The sequence below is a fragment of the Ischnura elegans genome, chromosome 8, assembly GCF_921293095.1.
Source record: "Ischnura elegans chromosome 8, ioIscEleg1.1, whole genome shotgun sequence".
NCBI classification, from domain to species: domain Eukaryota; kingdom Metazoa; phylum Arthropoda; class Insecta; order Odonata; family Coenagrionidae; genus Ischnura; species Ischnura elegans.
The window spans coordinates 42,684,249-42,705,993 of NC_060253.1; the positions used below are offsets into that span (position 1 = coordinate 42,684,249).

Below are 21,745 nucleotides of genomic sequence, written 5' to 3' on the forward strand. Positions count from 1 at the left end.
TTATTTCATTGACAATACTATAAATATGTATATCTTTCAATTTAGTGAAATGAGCTCCTGACGACGGCAATAGTGAATGAGGTAAAACAATAGTAACTGTTATGTTAGAATGTCTAAGATTGAGAAATTAATAAAAATTTCGACTTATCCGCATTTTTTCCCCTGAGACTGAGCCATTAATTAAATATTTCGCTATTGTTTTTAACCAGCCTTAAGAGAACGCATGCTCGACCGCTCTTTATTTTGGTGGCACATTCTGTCTTTCAATTTATGTTATCGCCTTGAAATGTTTTGGGTATTTATAAAATACATCCGGTTCAACATTTGCTTTTATTTCAAATCAAAGCATTTTACTTAAGTATTTTTTCGTGGTGGAAATTTTGGCTAGATACGAGAAGCCTGTCGAGTGTCGAGGGATAATTTAAGAGTTGTCACTATCAGACCCAACCCTCAACCCCCCTCTTTCCACTCTGTGCACCCCATCCCCAACCTCCATACCTGCCTCTCTCTCAACTCTGTTCGTCGACATAGTTATTACGTCCTGCCTCACTTCATCGTCATTTCGTTCACTCTTATCCATCTCAGACCCTGTGTCCTCAATTGGAGCACAATAAAAAAGTAATTTTATTCGCCATATCCGTGCGTATTCGGTGATAAATTTGTAACAAAATCAGTGCATTTTAAAATTAACGCGTAGAAACGCTATTTCAGAGCATATTTTGGCGGAAAAAGTGAGTAATACATGAGCAGTGGTCTAAGGCAGCAATTGCAAGAAGATTCATTATTGTCGCAACGATTCCAGTAAATATTAAATTAGTATGCCAGTTTTAATTTTACCTCCATTATTTCTATTCTACAATGCTTTTATGAATGCATGTGGACGGAACTGAAATTTTAAAAAGTCCATTTTGTCTTAATGTGAAATAAGTATAATTTTCTAATAAAAATGTGAATCCTTGAATATTTTAAAGTCAATGAAGCCCAACATACCCTCTTAGGGACGTGTGCTCCTGATGACGGTATTAGTGAAATAGGTAAAAATATTCGCCTGTGAATACTAGAATAATATGTCTACAAAACAAATTATAGTTTAAAATTTAAAAATATTGCCAGACAAAATAACTGGCGTTCGCGAAAAGTACTGGAGTTCTAGTGTAAAAAGAAACGAAATGCGCTGCTTAAATGTCATGTTTAAAAAATCGCTGCTGACAATGTGCTCCACCTCTCTCGTAAGGTTATTAGACTGGTTTGCTCAGCATTGTTGGCCCTCAAGTGAAAATACCGGTCGCTAAACGTCTTTTTTTGGCTTAATGGGACCTCTGGACTCCGTGGCCTTCTCATTTATCAATTTGGTTCAAAATTCAACGGAGCAAGGCAAGAGAATTTAGGCCTTTTGGATTTGTTGAAAGTGAACGCTAAGCCTTAAACGATAACGAATTAAAATTAATAGGTTTTAATGCGATGTTATCCAGGGCCTGTTTTTTGAAGCATCTCAACTTTTCGTCTACGAAGCCCTGAATGTTTGTAGGCGATGAAAAAAATTTACACGTTAGATACATGCATTTTGATGTCAGTAGTTGATGTTGAGCAAAACTATTGTTAGTAAATATGCTTATTAGATCTCAATTGGCAATAGGTTCACTTCTACACTTATTTACCCACTATATTTTGTGAGAATAGTGTTTGTCGGGTTAATATAAAATAAATATTATATCACCTCACACAAAATCTTGAAGAACTCAATGAACGATATGAAATTTGAGTAAACGAACCCCATATGGTCTGTGATGGTTCAGAAGCCACGCATCTCAAGTTTCCGATATCGTACTTCAATACAATGAGTACTCTTCTGACTATCTTAACCATAATATATTTGATACAACTAATACACAAATGATTTAATCCTTATGTATTCCCCAGACTATTTTAAGCATCTATCATCTGTTTTCTTCCACCGTTGAGGGCGGTTGATAGCGTTTTTCGGCGCATCTCAAAACTCTTACGTGTCCTACGCTCTGGCGCCCTGCGGGCAGGATTGGAAAACAGATGAGAACATCCGGAATTGGACGACTGAAAAGACCATTAAAGCAAGAGTACTGCCTCTTTCCTGCCCTGCTTGTCCCGATTATTTCGTTCCCTCAACTTTAGAACGACCTGAGGGCTCATTTTGGTTATATATTATGATCAAAATTAAATTGAATTACTTACTCAATTATAATCCCATTATGCTGTAATATTCGCTTAATCATTGTGACTTTGTTTATTTTTGCCTTGAGTCACGAAGGTTAATTGTCATCAATGTGCTACAGTTTCCTGGAACGCACACTTAAGCATCGTGTTTATTGGTCGAATTAATTGACTCGTTGATTATCTACCTAATAATGACTAAATTGCATTGACCACGTGTCCATTCTCACAGTGAAATTTTGTACACAAACCATTGCAATACAATAACTAGTGGGACAAAATGGGAAGAACCTGGGCGTTTGTTCCCATTATTTTTTTTCTTGCTGTAGGTTAGATACAGCTAAAATTAACTTTTCATGAGAAGTTGATGCAACAATGGTAGTAAGATTTGCTAAGTTTTGCTACCTAAGAATTGCATCGCTAACTATAGTTATTTTGAAGCCCGAGTAATTTTATACATCTTGACGAATGCGGGGAACACCAAAAGTCATTTTTCTATTTAACTCCCTAAAAAATATATCAACCGCTACTCAACTCATCTGATTACCTGTGATAAGTGATATTTCGATCCATACACATGAGAACAAAATTATTTCTTTGGCACCATCATCAGCAGAATCTCATTTTTGGATGCAAAAAAATCATCGCGTAATCGCAAAACTCATTGTGAACCACTCCCTTTCACCTGTTATGCTGCTGTCTACCTTGGAGTCCACGATCGCGCCGAGTCGAAATTCTCTGCCGGAATCTTCTCCACACATTCATTCCCTGCCTCCCACCCTGTTTCATCCTATGCTTCTCACCCCTCCGCGCTGGTTTTCTATTACCTTTCCTGAGGATCGCTCTTGAATGAGCATATTCAGAATTCGATGCGTTGGCGGAGTCAGCGCCATTAATGTTTGAGATCTTCAAAGGAGGTCTTTTGCCATTCATGGCGTTGCTATGGGAGGTAGATACCATCCCCACTGCTCCATCTACAAAGCCTCCCCATCCCACTAGCCCACTTCCATTCCCAGAAGTCTCCTTTCTCTCTATATATACGTCTTACTCCGTCTTTGCCATGCCATACGTGCTCAGGAAACCAATCGTAGCAGTCGCATTGTCTATTATTTCCGATCCAAGTCCGTATTGGAGTCGCGGAGTACTCTCCAGGTTACCCGCCACTGTAATACCATCGTTAAAAAAGCATCGTTCATGCTGAGAAATTAGCTCTTAGGTTTGGCGTGTGTACGACTCTGTCCTTCATGTCTTAATGAACAAAAAATCTTTTCCGATCACGAATCAGTTCTCATTATTTGTTCAACATTTCTTAATTTTTTCTCTGTCATTTTCTTTGGAGGTCTGATATTTTAGGTTATTTCTCATCCTTGATATTTTACCTTTTTAATGAAATAAATTATTCCTGTTCGTAGATTTCGCAGATTTCCTCGTCGTTATATCTATGATGTTGTATGCATTTGTGTTAAAGACAGTGGTCATATTTGCTAGTTACTTCACTAACTAGATATATTTTGAAGCCCAAGATTTCTATATCTTGACAAATGCGAGGAGCACCAAAAGTCAATTTTCAATTTATCTCCCTCAAAAATACATTATGTCAAATATCAGATGGTGTATGCATTTATTTCGCAAATTTCCTCGTCGTTGTATCGATGATGGTTTAAGTATTTGTTCAAAGAGTACTATATATGAACAGGACGGCTGGAGAAACTGTTACTTATTACTTACAACTTACGTGGACATATCCCGTAAAATGAGTGCCCCTTGGGGAAAGATCTCCGGGTATAAGTTGAATTTTTTATTGATTTAGTAATCTCAGGCGTTAAAATGGAATAGTTCACCGTAAATTTTCCCAATACGAATGACTTCATCATGACGAGCCATTAATAGGTTCAATAATTAGATATAAGTTATTTCATCTTACAATATGTATCGGACTCCATCTTTGCCTTACAAGTTCCGGAAAGCAGACGTTTTAGTCGCATAGTCTATCATTATTGATTCATCTACATAATACCCCGCAAGCCACCTAAAAGGCGTGTGGGAGGGGGTGGTAGGACACCAGCCATATACACATAAAAAATGAAGTGCTCTAACGAAGTTGGGACTAACGTTTATTAAAGTCCTTTATGGTTCGGGGAAAAAACGAATTCCCATATCTATCCGTTCGGCAAAACATATCTCTTAATCTACCGCTTCTAACGGACCTGAAAATATAGTGTGGCTCTAATATTATGTTCTCTGTGTCACTCTTAAAGATATCCATTCTCAACTGTTCAATCAATCAAAGCCTAGCGCGCAGCCTCCGAGTCTCAAGCGGTTCCCAGCTTAATTCGCTTAACATCTGAGAAACGCTGTCTGTACGCCCGTAGCGGTTTTTGACGAACCGCGCAGCCTTCCTTTGTATTTTGTTCAGTTCGCGGATAAAGTCTTTCTGAACCGGATCCCATACACTCGCTGCATATTCAAGGTGCGGTCGGACGAGTGTGAAATAGCACCTTTCTTTTACTTTCTCATCCGGAAATCTTCCCACAATACGCTTGACGAATCCTAATTTATTCGGGGCTATTCCGCAAATATTCATTATATGTGTTCCCCACGAGAGGTTCGAGGTTATCGCAACTCCCAGGTACTTCACTTCGTCTGTTGCCTTTATTTTAATACCATCCACTGCATACACAAGATTATAGTTGGACGAATTCCGCAAGAAATGTACCGTCGTGCGTTTGCTAAGATTAAGTTCGGGTCCCCACTCTTGGCTCCACAAATGAACGTTGTTAAGTCCGATGATAGAATTTCATAGTCAGAGTGATCACTAATTTCGCGATAGAAGATAGCGTCGTCGGCAAATATACGTATTTTACTGCTAATGCGGGAGCAGAGATCATTAATGTATACGATGAACAAAAGGGGGCCGAATCATGTCGTATTGAAGCCTTTGAGTGCCCACGCGACAGTTTGATATTCAATCCTGCGTGTGTTAGACGTCAACAGATTTCATTTTTCCTCCTATGCCTTCATAAACGTAAAACTCTGATGCTTTCTTGAATCATTTCTCATAATTTTGATTTTTTCTTTTGAAATCCGGAATTTATGAGCAAATTTTCATGATTTATTATAGCTTATCCTTATTTATGAAACTAAAATTGGTATTACTTCTCCAGCTGGTGCAGAAGTTGCGGCTTTTTTCTAATCTATTTTCTCTTTGTAATTCAAGACGCATATATAATACGTAAAGGTTGTTACAAAGATAGCAAAGCTTAAAATTTTATAACAATACCTAGGCATTGCTCTATTGATTATATAATATTGTATTAAATACGAAAAATATTTTTAATTATATCTAATAGTTTTATTTGGCTAAAAATCTGGAGGAATACTTTGGGTTTTTTACCGGAAGCAATGGTTATTTCTTTGATGTTGCTCTGTCTATCCTATGGATGTTATGTCATACAACTCTGAAATCGACTATATCAATCCACTATCTAATTGAATCCACTATAATCCACTATCCACAATCCACAATATGAATCCACTCTATCAATTCTGGAATATTAGGTTAGTGTACAGGGGGTGTCGTCTAACATTATATTACATGATACCCTTGCAAATGTTCTTAATTATTCCCATTATTAAGCTATTTCGTGAAAAAATATGAATATAGTAATCTGCAATCTTACTTACTAAAATTATTTACTTTTACGATTACAATTTGGGAATACATGTGATACCAGTGATTTTTTTTCGTGTATAAAAATCTTTGACTAGTCTTCTTAACGCCCATTTCTCTTCTTTTTCAGTGACTAAATTATCTCCTACGAGACAACCTGCTTCTGGGGACTCCAGTGGAACTGGGACCACTGATCAACAGGAGGAAAACAGCTCAGAGAAAAAACAGACGCAAACGTAAGTGCACATTCATTGAGTGTCTTGTGCTAAGAAAAAAATATCCGTCGAGTTCCTTGGGCGCCTCCTAACTATCCTCAAACTTTCTTAATTGGAAATTTTTCATCAACTCCTCCTACGCTCATCATCGATTTTTTCCCTATTTTAGCCAGCGTGAGTTATTTTGTTTGTTTCTGGATTATTGATTGGGCTATCAGTAAAAAAAATAATATCATTTTCGGTTTTAATTATCTGAAAAATTAACTAAATGAAGTGGTACAATCAACATAATTAGGCAACGATAATGTATGCACAATTCGTGATATATTCGATAATACTTGTAATCAATGTACAACACTGTCACCAGGCATTCTGATAGCGTTTCCCGGTAAAGTATGTCGATAAGCTTTCTGGTACCCTCTTAAACGGTTATTGAAATATATGAACTATGTAATCGCTCACTATTTTTTGTTTAACCCGGTTAAATACAATATTTTTCCCTTATTTGTGCTATAATCTCTTGAGAGATAAATAATAGCAATAGAAATTGGGTAAGGGTGATCTGTTTTTGCTTCACTATGAGTTTTAGGCAGCGACTGCGAGTCAATTGTCGCTCCACTTCGTCACCAGAGGAACCGGAGGTCCAGGAAGAAAACGGACAATATGTCACTACAACCCCGAGCGACAATCTTCTTGGCCCGTGTAATTCGCACTCTAACTTGCTATTACTATAAACTTTGAACACAAATAAAAACTCTTTCAAAAGAGGAATTTGCACACTGGAAAAATTTTTGGAAAAAAAACACTTTGTAATTGTGAACGCAGTCACGACGGTACAAGTTTATCTGTACTCTTTTATACAAACATCTTACATGCTCACTCAGGCAATGAAGTGTAATATTATATTGCATGATACCCTTACAAATTGCCTTAAATTCTCATTGACCTCTTATTATTAAATATCTTATTGATGTCATCTTTTAATGTTCAATTCTAGGAAATTATTGAATTAGTTGACTTCACGATGGATATTTATTGAGCTACTCTTTCTCTATCGATCAGAAAATTTTGAAGCCGAGCCCTCAGGGTTAGATGCCAACACTCTATCTTCAACATAGCTCGATGTCTTAAGGCTCTATAGTGCTTATTAAATTTGGATGTGACAGATTCGAGCTAATTGAAATAAGATAAAGATACCTAATGAGATAATGTCTAATTAGAAACATCTTTCCATTAACTCTTTCTTTTCATATGCGACTTTTATGATAAAGTTAATCTCCTCTTGGTGTTTTCGAGTGTAATGGTCAAAAAATTTAAACAATTTAATCTTTGTTTGATGAAAAAGAGTGATGGCAATTTTTCCGTAAATGTATTTGATAGAGTACGACGCGTTTCGACCGTGAGGCCATATTCAATTGCTGTGTGAAATTGTTGAAGCCAGGAAATGACCTGACGGTCGACAGTCGTCGAAAATTATCTAATAAATTTGAGGGAAAAGTCTCATTTCCCTTTTTCATTAAATCAGGGTATCATACCACAACATCTAGCCTGCCTCGGTTACTTCAATTTAATTTTAGTTCTCACTGTTACGTATCTCGCATTTCATCCTATTTTTCCGCTGCGCAAACTCTCCCAAATAGATTTCCTCAGTCCGCTTACCCCTTCCTCTCTAAAAGGCCTTAATTTATGGCTGCCCGGCCGACAACCCCTTCCCCTAATCGCATCCCCATTTGGCCCCTAATGAGGGATTGGAGTGAGAAAGGCTCGTAGTCTATCTTACAGGCGCTGCCGCCCGTCCTGTTTGATGTTGAACAACGTGCGACCTTCGGCAGTTGGCTCGGCACCAGGCCAAAGGGTTCCCTAACACTCTTCTGCCCCTCCTCGCCCTTCTGGCAAAGCAGCATTCCTTAGTGGCCCAAAGCACGTCGAAAAAGTACTGCATTTGTGACAAAAAAAATCTTGCATTCTCTTGAAATCAATCTATTCGGCTTTTACTTTGTGAAAATCCATGTTGGAATGAAAAATAAACAACCTTGGTAACTTTTCACTGGAAATTTTTATTGGTGCGACGCAATTCAAAGCAGAGGCGTCATTTTCAAGTACAAAAAAATGGTACTTGAAAATTACTTTCAGGTACTTGAAAATGACGCCTCAACGTTGAAACGCGTCGTGCCAATAAAAATTTCCAGTGAAAAGTTACTAAGGTTGTTTATTTTTCATTTTTGCATTCTTTTATTTATCCCTCTCCTATCTACCTACATTTTTTCACGTGCTATGTCTTTTTCCACGTGTAACATTTAGTGATACACAGTCTGGAGGGAAATTGTGTCACCACATTTTTACCCTAGACAGCTGATGCAAGTACGAACCAAAATTATCGATGACTTTTCGGGTCGAAAACGCACCATTTTTTAACAACAGAAACTTTGAGCCAAGCGCTCTCATTGGTCGTGAATTCGCGCTGTTGCCGGATGTCTTGGGTACATCGCGGCCAAAGTATACGAGTCATGAGTTATGAAGAGTATCGTCAACTAGGCTAACTCGCGGCCAATCGGAGCGCTTGGCTCAGACTTTCTGTTGTTTAAAAGTGGTGCGTTTTCGACCGAAACGTCATCGGTTAATTTGGTTCATGGTATCATTAGCAATCGAGGGTTAAAATTTCTTGACATAAATTTTTTCACCGTGAATTTAAAACGTATAAAAAATCGTTTTTGATGTGATTAGCGTGGCATTAAATTTAAGGATGGTAGCTTTCACATTGGTGTTTCAACCACTAAGACTACCTAAAGCTCCTTCATTTTTTTCACTTAAGTTGTATATTTAAGAAATTTGGAGTAATAAATTTATTATTACTATATATATCTAGTACCTTTTTAGGCAGACGGGTGCAAACTTACTCTCTTACCCCCTCAAAAAATCATTCTTAATTATTTAAGTCATTAGCATTTCATGATATAGATTCTGAGGTTTTTATCACTTGGCTTTTTACCAAAAGATGTTGGATTCAAATTGATATCAACCTTTTGAGCACCTTAAATAAAAATCCTCAAAGTGCAAAGTGGCCCTTGAGAGGGATCTGCCCCAACAAACCTGAATGTGTGAATTTCATACGCCCGTGGCTTATTCTGGAATGAGATCCACGCTAACCAGTCCTCTTAAAACTTCGTTTTGAATGGTTAAAGTATACCGCGACTGACTATGGTGATAACTTTACGGGAGTCACCCGCAATGCACATCCACAGAGAAAAAAATCATTCGCCTTAGCCGGGATCGATGGGATGATTTTCCCCTGTGGATTTTTCGCAAAATTCGGGTTGGATAACTGAATAAGGAAGAGGTTTAATCAATTTTCTTGTTTACAAAGATCTTTATGAGAGCTTGTTTAGTTAAAATTCATTTACTCATTCTTAAAAGTGTGGTATTCCATTATAAGGTTTCTTAGAATGTTCACTTTTACTTATACCACTACTTTTTTACAAAAAGTAACCCGGGTTACGATTAGTATTCATCATCACCGGGCGTAAATTATTATAATAATAGTAATTAAGGTAATAATTATCATTATATTTATGATTATAATTATTTTAATACGTAACATAATAATGATTATAATAATCTACGCCTGAAAATTATGATTACTCATTGAAACCCGGGTAGCATTACGTAAAATATTAGCGGTATAAGTAAAAATTAACAATCCGACAAACATTTTTTAATTACAAAGTGAAAATATATTCATAATTATAGTTGATTCGGTGAGTATAAACTAAAAATGAAATCTTGAAAAAATCTATTTTTTGGTTCGTGAAATCAGGAATCTTCAAGGAAATATTCAAAACGCAGTTCCCAATTTGAGCGTGCTGAAATTATATCCGATGTCCGATCCCATGTCCCAATTACCCTTGGTAATTATAGCTTCTTTGTATGATGGATTTAGACGTTAGAACTTCAGCGGCAGCAGCGTTCTTATGCTCAATACAATGGATTCCATAGCCCTACACTGCTGTGATGCTGTGTAAACAACGATGCTGCGGATAACAACGCCTGATCCTGTTACTAATCTCTAATTGTTTGTCTGTAGGCCATGCCGTTGTGATTCTCATCCCGCGCAAAATTGATAATGAAGCATGCCGTTCCATGTAGCGAATTAATTGCCGGATTCTATTTCACTACCTCCATATCACGTTTTCTCCTTTTGATACGTTCCTGAACGTACATGCAGTTCTCCCACAGCTTACTCCCGTCGTATTTTGCCTCCATCGACGCTAGCGCATCTACCTATCTCTCTCATCAAGAGATATTCCATTAAAATGTTTGTTAATTGAACTTCTTGAGATTATAAACAAGCATGTATTGTTGATGGAGACTTTCGCGGGGTGGTGCAGCATGCGTAGCAAGGTTTCCGGGTTGACCTCCGCGTCGATTCATCTTCAAGACGACAGTTTCGCCGGCGTTGCAGCTAGCGTCTTCAGGTACAAAGTATCTGATGCAGGTTTTTTGCCCGTCTTATATAGGCCTTGGTTAGGGATAGGTGCGTTCTGATTGGTCCGTGGGTAAGAGTCTCTTCCAGGTGTTTGAGAGCGAATAGCTGTCCTCCCTGTTGACAGTGGATGTTTTCGCGATTTCTATTAGAGAGAGGCAATAGAAATACGAGAGGCAATAGAAATCGCGAAAACATCCACTGTCAACAGGGAGGACAGCTATTCGCTCTCAAACACCTGGAAGAGACTCTTACCCACGGACCAATCAGAACGCACCTATCCCTAACCAAGGCCTATATAAGACGGGCAAAAAACCTGCATCCGATACTTCGTACCTGAAGACGCTAGCTGCAACGCCGGCGAAACTGTCGTCTTGAAGATGAATCGACGCGGAGGTCAATCCGGAAACCTTCCTACGCAAACAAGCATGTAGCTGGTCAGTCATTGAGAAAAATTATGTCGAACGCATCCCCGTGTTTAAATATAATGGGCACGTTCACCATTTCTTTAAATGATGTTTTTGTGTATTTCTCCTCGGAATTAAAACACTTTTTTAACGCCAATGCTAGCTTGATAACGTGTGGTGTATATTTTCTTGCTCTATCATCGAGATGCGCTTTTGGAATGTGAATATTTCTAAACGGAAGTATTAATAGCTTTTAGATTGAGAATTTAATGTTTTCCTTCTCTTGGCCTCTATGCTAAATGTTGATTGAGTGTCTTCGAGTGTAAGTCTTGAAGATATTGACCAATTTAACATAATTTATGTCAAATTTTATTTTCTTCTTTTTAATTAATTTACAACTGAATTATTATTTGCTTATTATTGTAAAAAACATTTTGATGGCCTTTTATGTTTTTACATGTCAAAATTATGTACTCATATTCATTCATAGCCTTGATGACGGTGTAAAAATATACTGATATGTTGGTAAATATTTGCATTTAAAATTCTTCAAGACATATACTCCAAGGCACTGTGTCAACATTTTTTTTCAAAATTTTGAGTATGATAGAGTATGGTACATGAGCAGATACGTCATTTTCCATTTTTCTTTCCGTTGCCTTCTTCTCGAGGTATTCGTTATGAAAAACCGACAGCCTTCACCATTTCGCGGAGACTGATATAATTAGGTTAATGACGTAATTATCTCATGCAAGCGTGTCATCGCTTCTCAGCTTATCCTCCGCCTCGCGTATCGTCATCTCACGGTTCGTGGTTGTTAACACTATTCAAATCAATTTTCTCCTTCGATGAGCGGTTCTCTCTAAACAAGTAGGTATATTTCGGAGCTCAAATGACGTCATCGACTCATGAAAAGTGGGCTGCAACTTTCACGTTTTTTTCTTGCTTATGAGAGAATGGCCTAAAGAGTTCAAATTTTTCGTCGCCACCTTGCCTTACCATCTTCCGATTCCATGCAATGAATTTGGCGTTAATTCCTAGCAATGAAATAATAACTTCACTAACTCGTGTAAAATTGGCTGAAACTTTCGCTTTTTTCCCTGCTTATGAAAGAACGGCCGAATGAGGACTATTTTTTTCGTCGTTACTTCCCTTTCCTTTTCATCTTCCGATATCTTGCTATGGATTTGATTTCACTTCCTTACCAAGAAATAATGACGTCATTGACTCCTAAAAAGGGGGCTGCAGCTTCCGCCTTTTTTTCCTGTTTATGAGAGGATGGCCGAATGGGGACGATTTTTTATTCGTCGTTTCTTATATTGCCTTTTCGCCTTCCGATTTCATGCAACGATTTTGAGGTGAATTTCTTACAATGAAATGATGACCTCACCAACTCATGAAAATTGGGGTGCCAACTTCGCGTTTTTTCTTGCAATGAATTTTGATTTCGTATCCAAGTGCGCGACCTCATTGCCAGATCCTGCTTCATACCTCCTATTGACGTTTTATCTTCCTGATACGTGCCTGAACGTACATCAAGTTCTCCCCGAACATTCTACCGTATTTCGTCTCCCTCAGCGCCAGTGTCTCCCTCTAGGCAGACATTCCATTAAAATGTTAATGCTGAACGTCATGCGATAATAAACAAGCTAGCGGGTCTGTTATTGGGCAGAATAATGCCGTGCACGCTTCCGCATGTTTGAATGTAATTAACAGCGTCGTCCTCAAGTTTCACGGGCTCTTCTAGAGGCGTGAGGTCAGAACGGGTGGATGAGATTCCGCGCGGGTTAAATTTTGATATCATTATTTGCGGCCGAAGCGCGCGTGTGGGATTGAATTAAATTTTCGCCTCGGCTTATTTTCGTGTTTGTTACTCTCGACGGTGTTCGGAGAAATTCCATTTGCGTGGTTCGTGTGCCGAAACCCCGGTGAAATTTTTAAAAACGGCCGTGAAATTTTGAGCGTGTTAATGGGCCCTACTGCTCATCTTCCTTCTAGTAATTATGTTTTTATGATGTTTCGGCCTCAAATTGGTTTTCGTGACACTGTTAGTGACGCTCAGATATTTCCTACCCGCGAGCATACTTCATATTCTACTCTCGAAACATATTAATATCGTGATCATTACGCTCTTAATTAAACTTAATGGGGTGGTCCTGATCCGTTGGTATTCGCGCGTGTTTCATCATGAATAGTGCTAATGCCTCGACCATTGAATCAACACTGAGCGTCACGAATGGAAATTTTGTTTTAATCTCTGGCCAGCATCATAGCCCTTCGTTGCCCTCAATGATTTTGATCGTTTTCGGTCAGCGTCATGCTGATTTCAACTCACTATTTTGTAACGAATGATTCAAATTTGTTTTTGTGGCACTGATAAAAACGCGTAGTGATTTCCCACCCTCCAGTTGATTCCATATTATACATCCGGCTTTCATAAATCAAGGATCCGAGAAGCCTGAGGGTGCTAATGCAATTTTTATAATTTCGGAGATAAGTACAGATACGGGTTGGTGGGGTACACAATTTTGTATTTTAAAAAATTTCACTGCAGAGCCACCTTAAAGACTGCAATATTTTTAATTTTTCCAAAAATTTAAGGGGATTGGCCACCTGCTTCCCCTTACTCCATACAGTATATTTTAATTTGGCTGACGTAAAAATCTTAACGCAAAAAAAATAAATTTGTAATTTCTCATACATTCACTTGGAATATGATTGAGAACTGAATTCATGTTGAGTAAATTTATGTGAAATTAATTTTTTTTTGTTTTAATTATGTGAAGTCGATTCCATGAAGTCGCGCCAGAGAGAACGAATAAACCTAGTGTTTTGTTAACGCGAAATGGTCCTTTCTTACGTCCATTCTGTTATGTACAATCTCGTTTTGGAAAATATTGGCTTTAATATGCATAAAAATAAACGCTGCAAGAATAGAAGAAATTTTATGGGTTGAACTGTGTCTCTTAAGCCCATCTCTTTCGTTCAACAGGTCTGGTGACGCAGCGCCTAGCCGCTCTCCAAGCAAATACGGGTGCTGTCGTGTTTGCTTGAAGGCCTTCACTTCTGCTATCGAGTTCTTCAGGGTATGTTGTGAGTGCTCACAGAAGGTTTGTGAGGATTGTGCCTCTTACTCATCGGAAGCCGAAGCTCCACCCGTGTCTACAGACACACAGTCGCCTCCTGCTCCCAGCGGAGTGCCAGAGGTGAGAAAAATTTCACCTTAACAATCTCTTAATTTTCTACAAAATTTTTTTCAATTTTATAAATTGTTTCACTGAATTACAGAATCGTCTCGTGCCATGAGCTTAGTGTCAGAAGTGCTGAATTTCCTTCTATTATTTGTCGTGATTCTGGTTTGAAATTTGCATTAGCATTGTCGTATTTTGTTGACAGCTATTTGGCTCATTCAGGGCTGGCCTTTCCTCCCGTTTACTTGGACTCCGATGATGTTCTTCTTCAGGCCATCATGAATTCTCATGTGGCCAATTAAGCTGTCCCATCTTCTCCTTAGCAGTGACGTCATGGCAAAGTTGGCAGTGCCGGAACGCACTTTCCTTAACTTTTTTAGAAGTGAAATATTAATATGTGTTTTTATTGTTAGTTGTTTTATTACATTTTTTGTTTTGTTTACGAATAAATACATTAGAATTTTTTGAGCAACAAAATTCATAAAAGTGTTATTTGACTATTATGTCTTTCGTTAACCAGTGCCGGAACGGCGTTCCGGCACCATGACACCCCTGCTCCTTAGGATTCTCATTTATAATTTTATTTCTCATTTATCCTACTCTTCAGAGCGCTTCCTATCTATTAATTTTATCCATATCATTCTTCGGTTGCGCCACAATTCTTAAATAAGCGTCGTAAATCGTGGCGAAGGAATTTTGCTAAATGATGTTTTTACCCTATCCCATTCTATTCCTCCTAATCTCCCATCACCAGTGGTTACTACTCATCCTCCGAACCCTTACTCCCCCTTACGGTAATAATGACTTTCAAAAGTCTTCATGAAGAGTTTTTTTTTCTTCATGATTATCATTTGCTAAACCTTGTCTTAACCTCCCATAGCCTATTAATAAAATAAAATTTATCGGCAATTATTTTCAACTACTTCTTAAATTTCACTTCACGACCAGTTTTCATAAATGTAGTTTTATATTCAGGTATAATCAATGATACCTGCATAAGTACAAATGAATTTCAACTGACCGTAGAGGCAATTTTTAAGTAGTTAAAGAAAAGTTTTGTTGACTTTTAATTTATTAATGCGTTATAATTTCACCTGATTATGCCTGAAATAACTCTCCATACTCTCATTGCTTTTCGTCACTATCCTTCAACCCGAGTTGGCCCAGTGTGTTTTTATGGTCATCCATTTCCTGTATCAGTGCCATATTATGTCGCAGTGACGAAACCGGTCGATATAAGTTACCTTTGTGTAATTTACAAAGTTTTGTGTCAAGTTAATGCCAATTAAAAAGTATGGTTCAAATAAAATCAACAATTTTTTTATACCAAAACTTTGACTATAAATACAACAGTCTCGCTAAACTGGTCGTTATTTTTGCTTTTTACGGCGTACTTTTGCTTAAAATTTGTGCTAGCATTACAGCTAATTTTTCAAAACATCCTGTACACGATGAAAATTTAAAGATAAGTCTAAAATAAGTAATACGTAAGGAGGTCAAGGCACGACAGGACCGGTGGAGTGTTAGCGATGCAAATAGTGCGAACCATGACCTTTTGCAGCCCTTTCGTGCCTTAGGCTGAATGAATTACTTCAGTATTGTCCCTTAATAATGTTATGGAAGGATGGAAATCGACTTTTTCGTTCAAAATTGTGTTGACCATAGTATATTTAAATATACTTCTCAATGATCTCGAAAAGCCAAAATCAAATCGTTCACCATTGAAGAAACAAAAATGTACTAACAATAAGCACAAAATCACAATACTTGGTCAACCATGAATGGAGGAAAACGAATTCTGAAATATTTCCGTTGTTACATTCCTCTTTATAAAATTTGATAAATCTTACCTACAAGTGTCTGTGCAAAATCTCTTTTCGTTGACTGAGGACTTTGTGGGATCTTTTTATTATATAAACTGGCTGAAAATGCAGTTAAAATGGACGGGCTTCTCATGATTTATTTCTGCCTTTCATTTTACTCATTTCTCCTTTATAAGGAGGGGAATGAAAATCACTATTATATCCCAATCTCTATTGACTATAATATTCGGTTAATCTTCTTTAAATAAATTATTTTCCATGTGTTAAAATTATATTATTAAATGAAGTTTATGGGCATACACGTATCATCTCAAAGGGGTGCAAAATTTGCCTTTAAAACTTGAAAAATATAATACAAATTATTTATAAAAATCCAAGATGAGAAGTAGGAAAAATCTATAAATTCTAAATTTAGTTTTAAAAATTATTTTTCATCGATTTTCATAATTTATCATATAGTAGACTGCGTTTATGGGAGGTTGCACACAAGCAATCTTGGAAACCACGCAAAAAATCCTAAGCTCGCCTATTAGTGTGAAAATTGTGGTAGCAGTATTATTAGTCTTATTTCATTCAGCACCTTCAATGTATCATAATTCCTGTAATTGTTTATTAAAAATATTACTACTTTATTAAAATTATTACTGCTATATTACTTTCTTAAATTATTTTTAGTAGCGCATAATGGACCGTGTGTAGTAGTAGTAGCACCTTGTAATCAGGTGTATTGACTGCATCCGTCATTTATAACCTTCGCTATTTGTTTTTCATATCTTCATAAGTGTGTTATAGCATTTCGATTTCGGCCAGAAAAATGTGATAAACTTATACCCTATATTTATATTCATGAGAAAATTGAATTGAATTGAATGAGAAAATTCTACCCTATGAAGGAACACTTATTATTTGCCTATATTTATTGCGTCACCGCCCAGAAAATGATTAGAGAATGATTTGAAGCAATGTGATTTTATCTAGTGGCTAGAGTGGCTTATAGACCTAAAGTTAAAATCTTCTCCGAAGGAGGGATTTCCGTTTCAATGGATAGCTGTGTATCGCATGCTCAACCGCTCTAGATGGTTCCCTATAGATTGCCAGCTGCGGCTTAAGATATCAATCCTAGTTGATGGAAAGCAAATGACTACTTTGGACGGAGCATTTCAACTCACTTCTGCTTCTCTAGTGGAATGAGAGCTTTCAGAGGCAGGACCTATAGACTCGGAGAATCAAACATTTTCAGAAAACTGCTTCCGTTCGTTTGTGCGACCTAACTGCAATGCCGTTACCTCTGAGTGAGTCATAAGCTAGAGTTGTAAAATGGTAAGAGGGAAGGAAAGCAAGGAGTTTTCTTGTTAATGCTTGGGGAAATTGAAAGCCTCCATCAGTCAATTGCTCTAAAATCACTCCTTGGGGTAGAATTGAGCGGCTTGGTAACGTTATGCTTGATTGGAGAATAATGAAGTAGAGGGTAAGGAAAAAGGCTAAAAAGGCGATACGCTTTGAGGACGATTTACTCGTGGTCTTTCGACGATTTCTTAAATTATGGAATTATGTTAAACTTTTTACTAATCAGCTTGCTGGGCAATGAGTCTTACAGACTTCATTTTAATGAAATTAAGATTACTTTCAAAATATGTCACGTACGCATTTTTAAAATGTACTTTCTTTCTGAGTCGAGAGATTTTCTTAAGGGATATTTTTCATAGTAACAAGATTTTAATATAAGTATAGTGAGTCTATATAAGTATAGTATATGTTGGCCAAATTAATTTTCTCTAGAAATTGGTAGAATTGGTGTAAAGTAAAATTTATGTGGATCGCGGTATCCCGAAACGCTATAGGTCCTTGGGTGCATTATCGGTCCAGGGGTTCCAGGTTTTTCGCATGGCAATCAGTATGAATTTCACCGCCCTTCACGTGGTCCGCTTAATATGTATCATATAGCTTATGTGGTTTCCATCCACATTATTTAATTCTCTACGGAGACGGCTGACGAAAGTTACACAATGCTCGCTCATTGTATGATACTTCCTTATCGTGATGAAAAAAAAATTCCTTTCGTCATAAACTTTCGTTCAAATTCCTTTCGCCTTACATTTAACCTAGTTCTACCAAAAACATGAAGTGGACTTGTCATATTGCTTTTTCATTTTTTACGATGAATTTTATGTGTGAAAATTAGTATCAATGGATTATAGTCTGTTTGCATCAGGTAATTACACAATTATGAAAATGTTAGCTAAAATAAACTAAAGAAGTACTTAGTGGAATATATTTTCTGATACTGACTACAAAATCAAAACTATAAATGGTGTTTTATGTTCTCTCCGTGTTGAATTAAGCGATTCAAGTAAGTTCTTCCTTATAAAATGGCGCTAATTCAAAATTTTCCCTTGTATTTCATTCGAAATGGACTTATGGTATAATGGGAGAACGCCTTATGATCCTCGCGGGAGCACAGAAATCCCTATAAATATGTCTGAGTGAGACGAATTTAATTTTTCAAATGTTAGACAGGGCACATTCGTCAATTCTGACCCCAAATTGTGCCTACATATTGAAAATTGTTGTAAAATTTGAAGCTTTTGTTTCCTTTAAGCTAATGAGGTGTTTTCTTTGTACCTATCTTATTTATAAAACTATATATTCACACCAAAATTCCTAGTTTAATCTATAAGTGAGCAGTTTTATATTTTCGCTATCGTTCTTATTGGGAGACGGACACAATCAATTGTCCAGTTCATGAATGTTAATCGGATTCTGTATCGCGACAAGCCTCTACTCTTCACCTTGAGAACGCAATGCAAATTCTCGTTTGAGTAGTCATTCACTGAGGAGGATTATTTCCCAGCCTTAATTGCCAATTTGGAAATGAAACAATCGGCAACTGTAGCATAGGCTGAATAAGTGGATAGAATGCTGTAAATCGGATTTGAATTTCCTTTTGTGTATTCCACCATTGTGATGCGTTTTCTTGGTGTGATTAGTTCGGCTTTTTATATTGTGTTAGTGACGTCTATGCGCATCAAACTGTTCCAATACACCCACAATTTTCGTGACCCACAATTCGCAGACTGCAGGAAGACATGCGTATTTGGTATAACCTCTGATTTCAATTTAATTTATTATGGGACGTTTGCATGGAATGATTTTGAAACATACATAAGTGTTATTTATTCAAACAAGGTGATTCAAGGCGACGAAAATTCATCGCCTGATGATGCGACCTCCAATGTTCGCGAAAGCTCGCTTGACAAAGCGTAAAGGTCGCTATGCACGGCGAATGATTTCATTCAGCATGATCATGCGCATGATCATTCACCGTGCATAATAGAACAATTTGCGAATGAACCGTTATGCACATGATCATTCAGTGAAAATTATAACATGTTCTATTTTGTTCGCATGATCCTGTGAATCATCACGTGATCATTCAGCATGATCATTCGCAAGATCATTCACCGTGTATAGCGGCCTTAATAAGCAGCAGCTCTCGAAAGCCTACGATACCAATTATTGACGATTGATTTCTTTCTGGAGCTTCCACTTTATATACTTCTTCCTGTTTCTCAGAACACGTGGCGATGCAGCATTTGTCGTCGTCGCCGTGCCAGCCGGCGCTCCGGCATCGTCGGCCTGCCGCCTCAGCTGCCGCCCGGCGTGCCACTCGTGGCCCTCACGAGGAAAGCATCCGTGGCAGCCGGCGCTTCCCCGCAACTGGCTTCCCAGGCAGCCAAAGGTGAGTCGCGGAGGAAGGTGGAATCGCGGAAGCATTCCTTGCAGTGCATATCTTATGTTGCGGATGCATACCACGTGGAATGGATTTCAAGACTTACAAATTACCTTGTAGACCATGATATAAATATATACTAAAAATGGAAATTTCTACATTTTAATGTAAAACTTTACTACCTACCATGGTTTTGACATTCTATTTCATTTTCAAGGTCTTTCATTCATGGAATGTCGAAAGCATGATCGGTAGAGTTTTATATGCGCGTACTGAGCGACTTAAGTGTTTTTTTATGTAAAAAATGATACCGCTGTTTTTAATATCACCGAAGCTTTTCCTATGCTCAAGAAATATTCACTAATGGCTCCTAATACATCGGTCATCAGATATTTAAAAAGTTTTGTTTCTAACTTATTGGCTGAAAATTACTAATAGAGCACCTGGTTGAAAGAACCACAGGAGATTCACAATTATTGAGAAAAGGTATTCAGGAAGCCCCTTCTGCATTTTACCGAGGGAAATTATTTTTTTCAATATTTTTTGTTTATTTTTCCTGAGGGGATAAACAGCTAAATAGATGTATCACGTTATATCTTTCATATAGTTTTTTATCGAATAACCTCGAGTAATTTATCTTCTTGATTTACGAACAGAAATATGAAAATTGATAAGACTCTCAACTGGCTTTCCATACTGCAAAGGGTAATTTGGTGTAACGTGTTAATTTAAGAGAAGACTGCAAAAACAGGGACTCTTTCTTGGTATAGTATTGTTGGTCATCAAACTTAAAAGGCGTTCTGAATTTTGCTGTCCATACTACTAAATATTCACCGTTCCCTTTTATTTTACAGATGCTTTGGTTTACCTTTAATTCTTCTTCTTTTTGAACACAGCTGGAGAAATACAAAATATTTTACGGCGCACTGTGGGCTGAAATCTAAGCTAAGTGGACAAAATTTAAAAATGAAGTTTTTTCGAGGTAGTTTCCGAGAACTTTACAGCTGTATTAAAAACGGTTGGCAACCAAATAACTAGATATAAAATTCCATATTAATTCTCCATTTAATCGTAATAGGCATGCAAATATGACGAAAAATTCTTAGAAGTGGCGTTTTTCGGTTTTCTTGGAATAAGCTTACAGATTTAGTACCTCATGAAGCTACTAAAATGAGTTTATAGGATGAAAACTGTATCATCTATTACTATGATACATCTGTATATTTTATGTTATTGATTCGTATTTTTGGCATCGTCTATTAGCTAACGTTTCTTTTCCCATGTCGATCGTGTCATAAAGGTAAAGATGAACTGAAGATAACTAAAACCTCCTTATGGTAGAAGGAAGACTTTGCTAGTCTAAAAAAAACTAATACCAAAATGCTAAGAGAATTTAGAATTATCAAGTACGTTTTAAGTCGTGAAAATTTGAAGTGGTTGTGGAAACCCATGAAAAAATTAATGGATAGGAAGGAAAACGACAAAAAGGAGGGTGATGAATAAGCATGCTCTTTTTATGATGTTCACAAAGTCTGTGCTCTTCCAACTCCGAGTCACTATTTGTTGGAATGCAATTTCATATTTTTTTTACGAAAAGCAAAATGTTGGAAGAAAGACTTTAAAAATCGATCGCGTTCAATATTTTTTGCATTAACTGTTATCTTACTTTCTTAACCAAAATGTAACACATTTTGTGCATATTTAGTGAGAATCTTCTTAGAGATACCAACACCATAACATGTGAAGACACTTCTTTTTATTTTCGTTTTAGAAAATACTTTTGTATCTAATAAATTGTCGTCGATTTAACTAAACGATTTTTTGTTTATGTTTTACAGTATAAACTATTGCAGTACCCAGCATTTTGTCAAAATAATAACCCTTCTAAGTTCATTTTTGGTAATATTTTCAACGGATTGGCATAGTATGGCCCTCTTACAAATTAAGCTTTTGACTCAACATTGGAATCTCAGTCCCGGGCAGCAGTAATGCGATTAAACATTCCTTCCCATTTTTCACCGAGATTTTCATGTTTTTTTGCA

The 21,745-nt window shown here is 37.2% G+C and overlaps 1 protein-coding gene across 1 annotated transcript in view; it reads left to right on the forward strand.

Moving 5' to 3' along the window:
• LOC124163505 (regulating synaptic membrane exocytosis protein 1) overlaps positions 1 to 21,745 on the forward strand; it is a 444,545-nt gene that overhangs the window by 350,007 nt on the left and 72,793 nt on the right. The window contains exons 6-8 of the mRNA XM_046540458.1: positions 5,988 to 6,093; positions 13,952 to 14,165; positions 19,547 to 19,712. Coding sequence (XP_046396414.1) covers positions 5,988 to 6,093; positions 13,952 to 14,165; positions 19,547 to 19,712 — 486 coding nt within the window. The remainder of the gene's footprint in view (positions 1 to 5,987; positions 6,094 to 13,951; positions 14,166 to 19,546; positions 19,713 to 21,745) is intronic.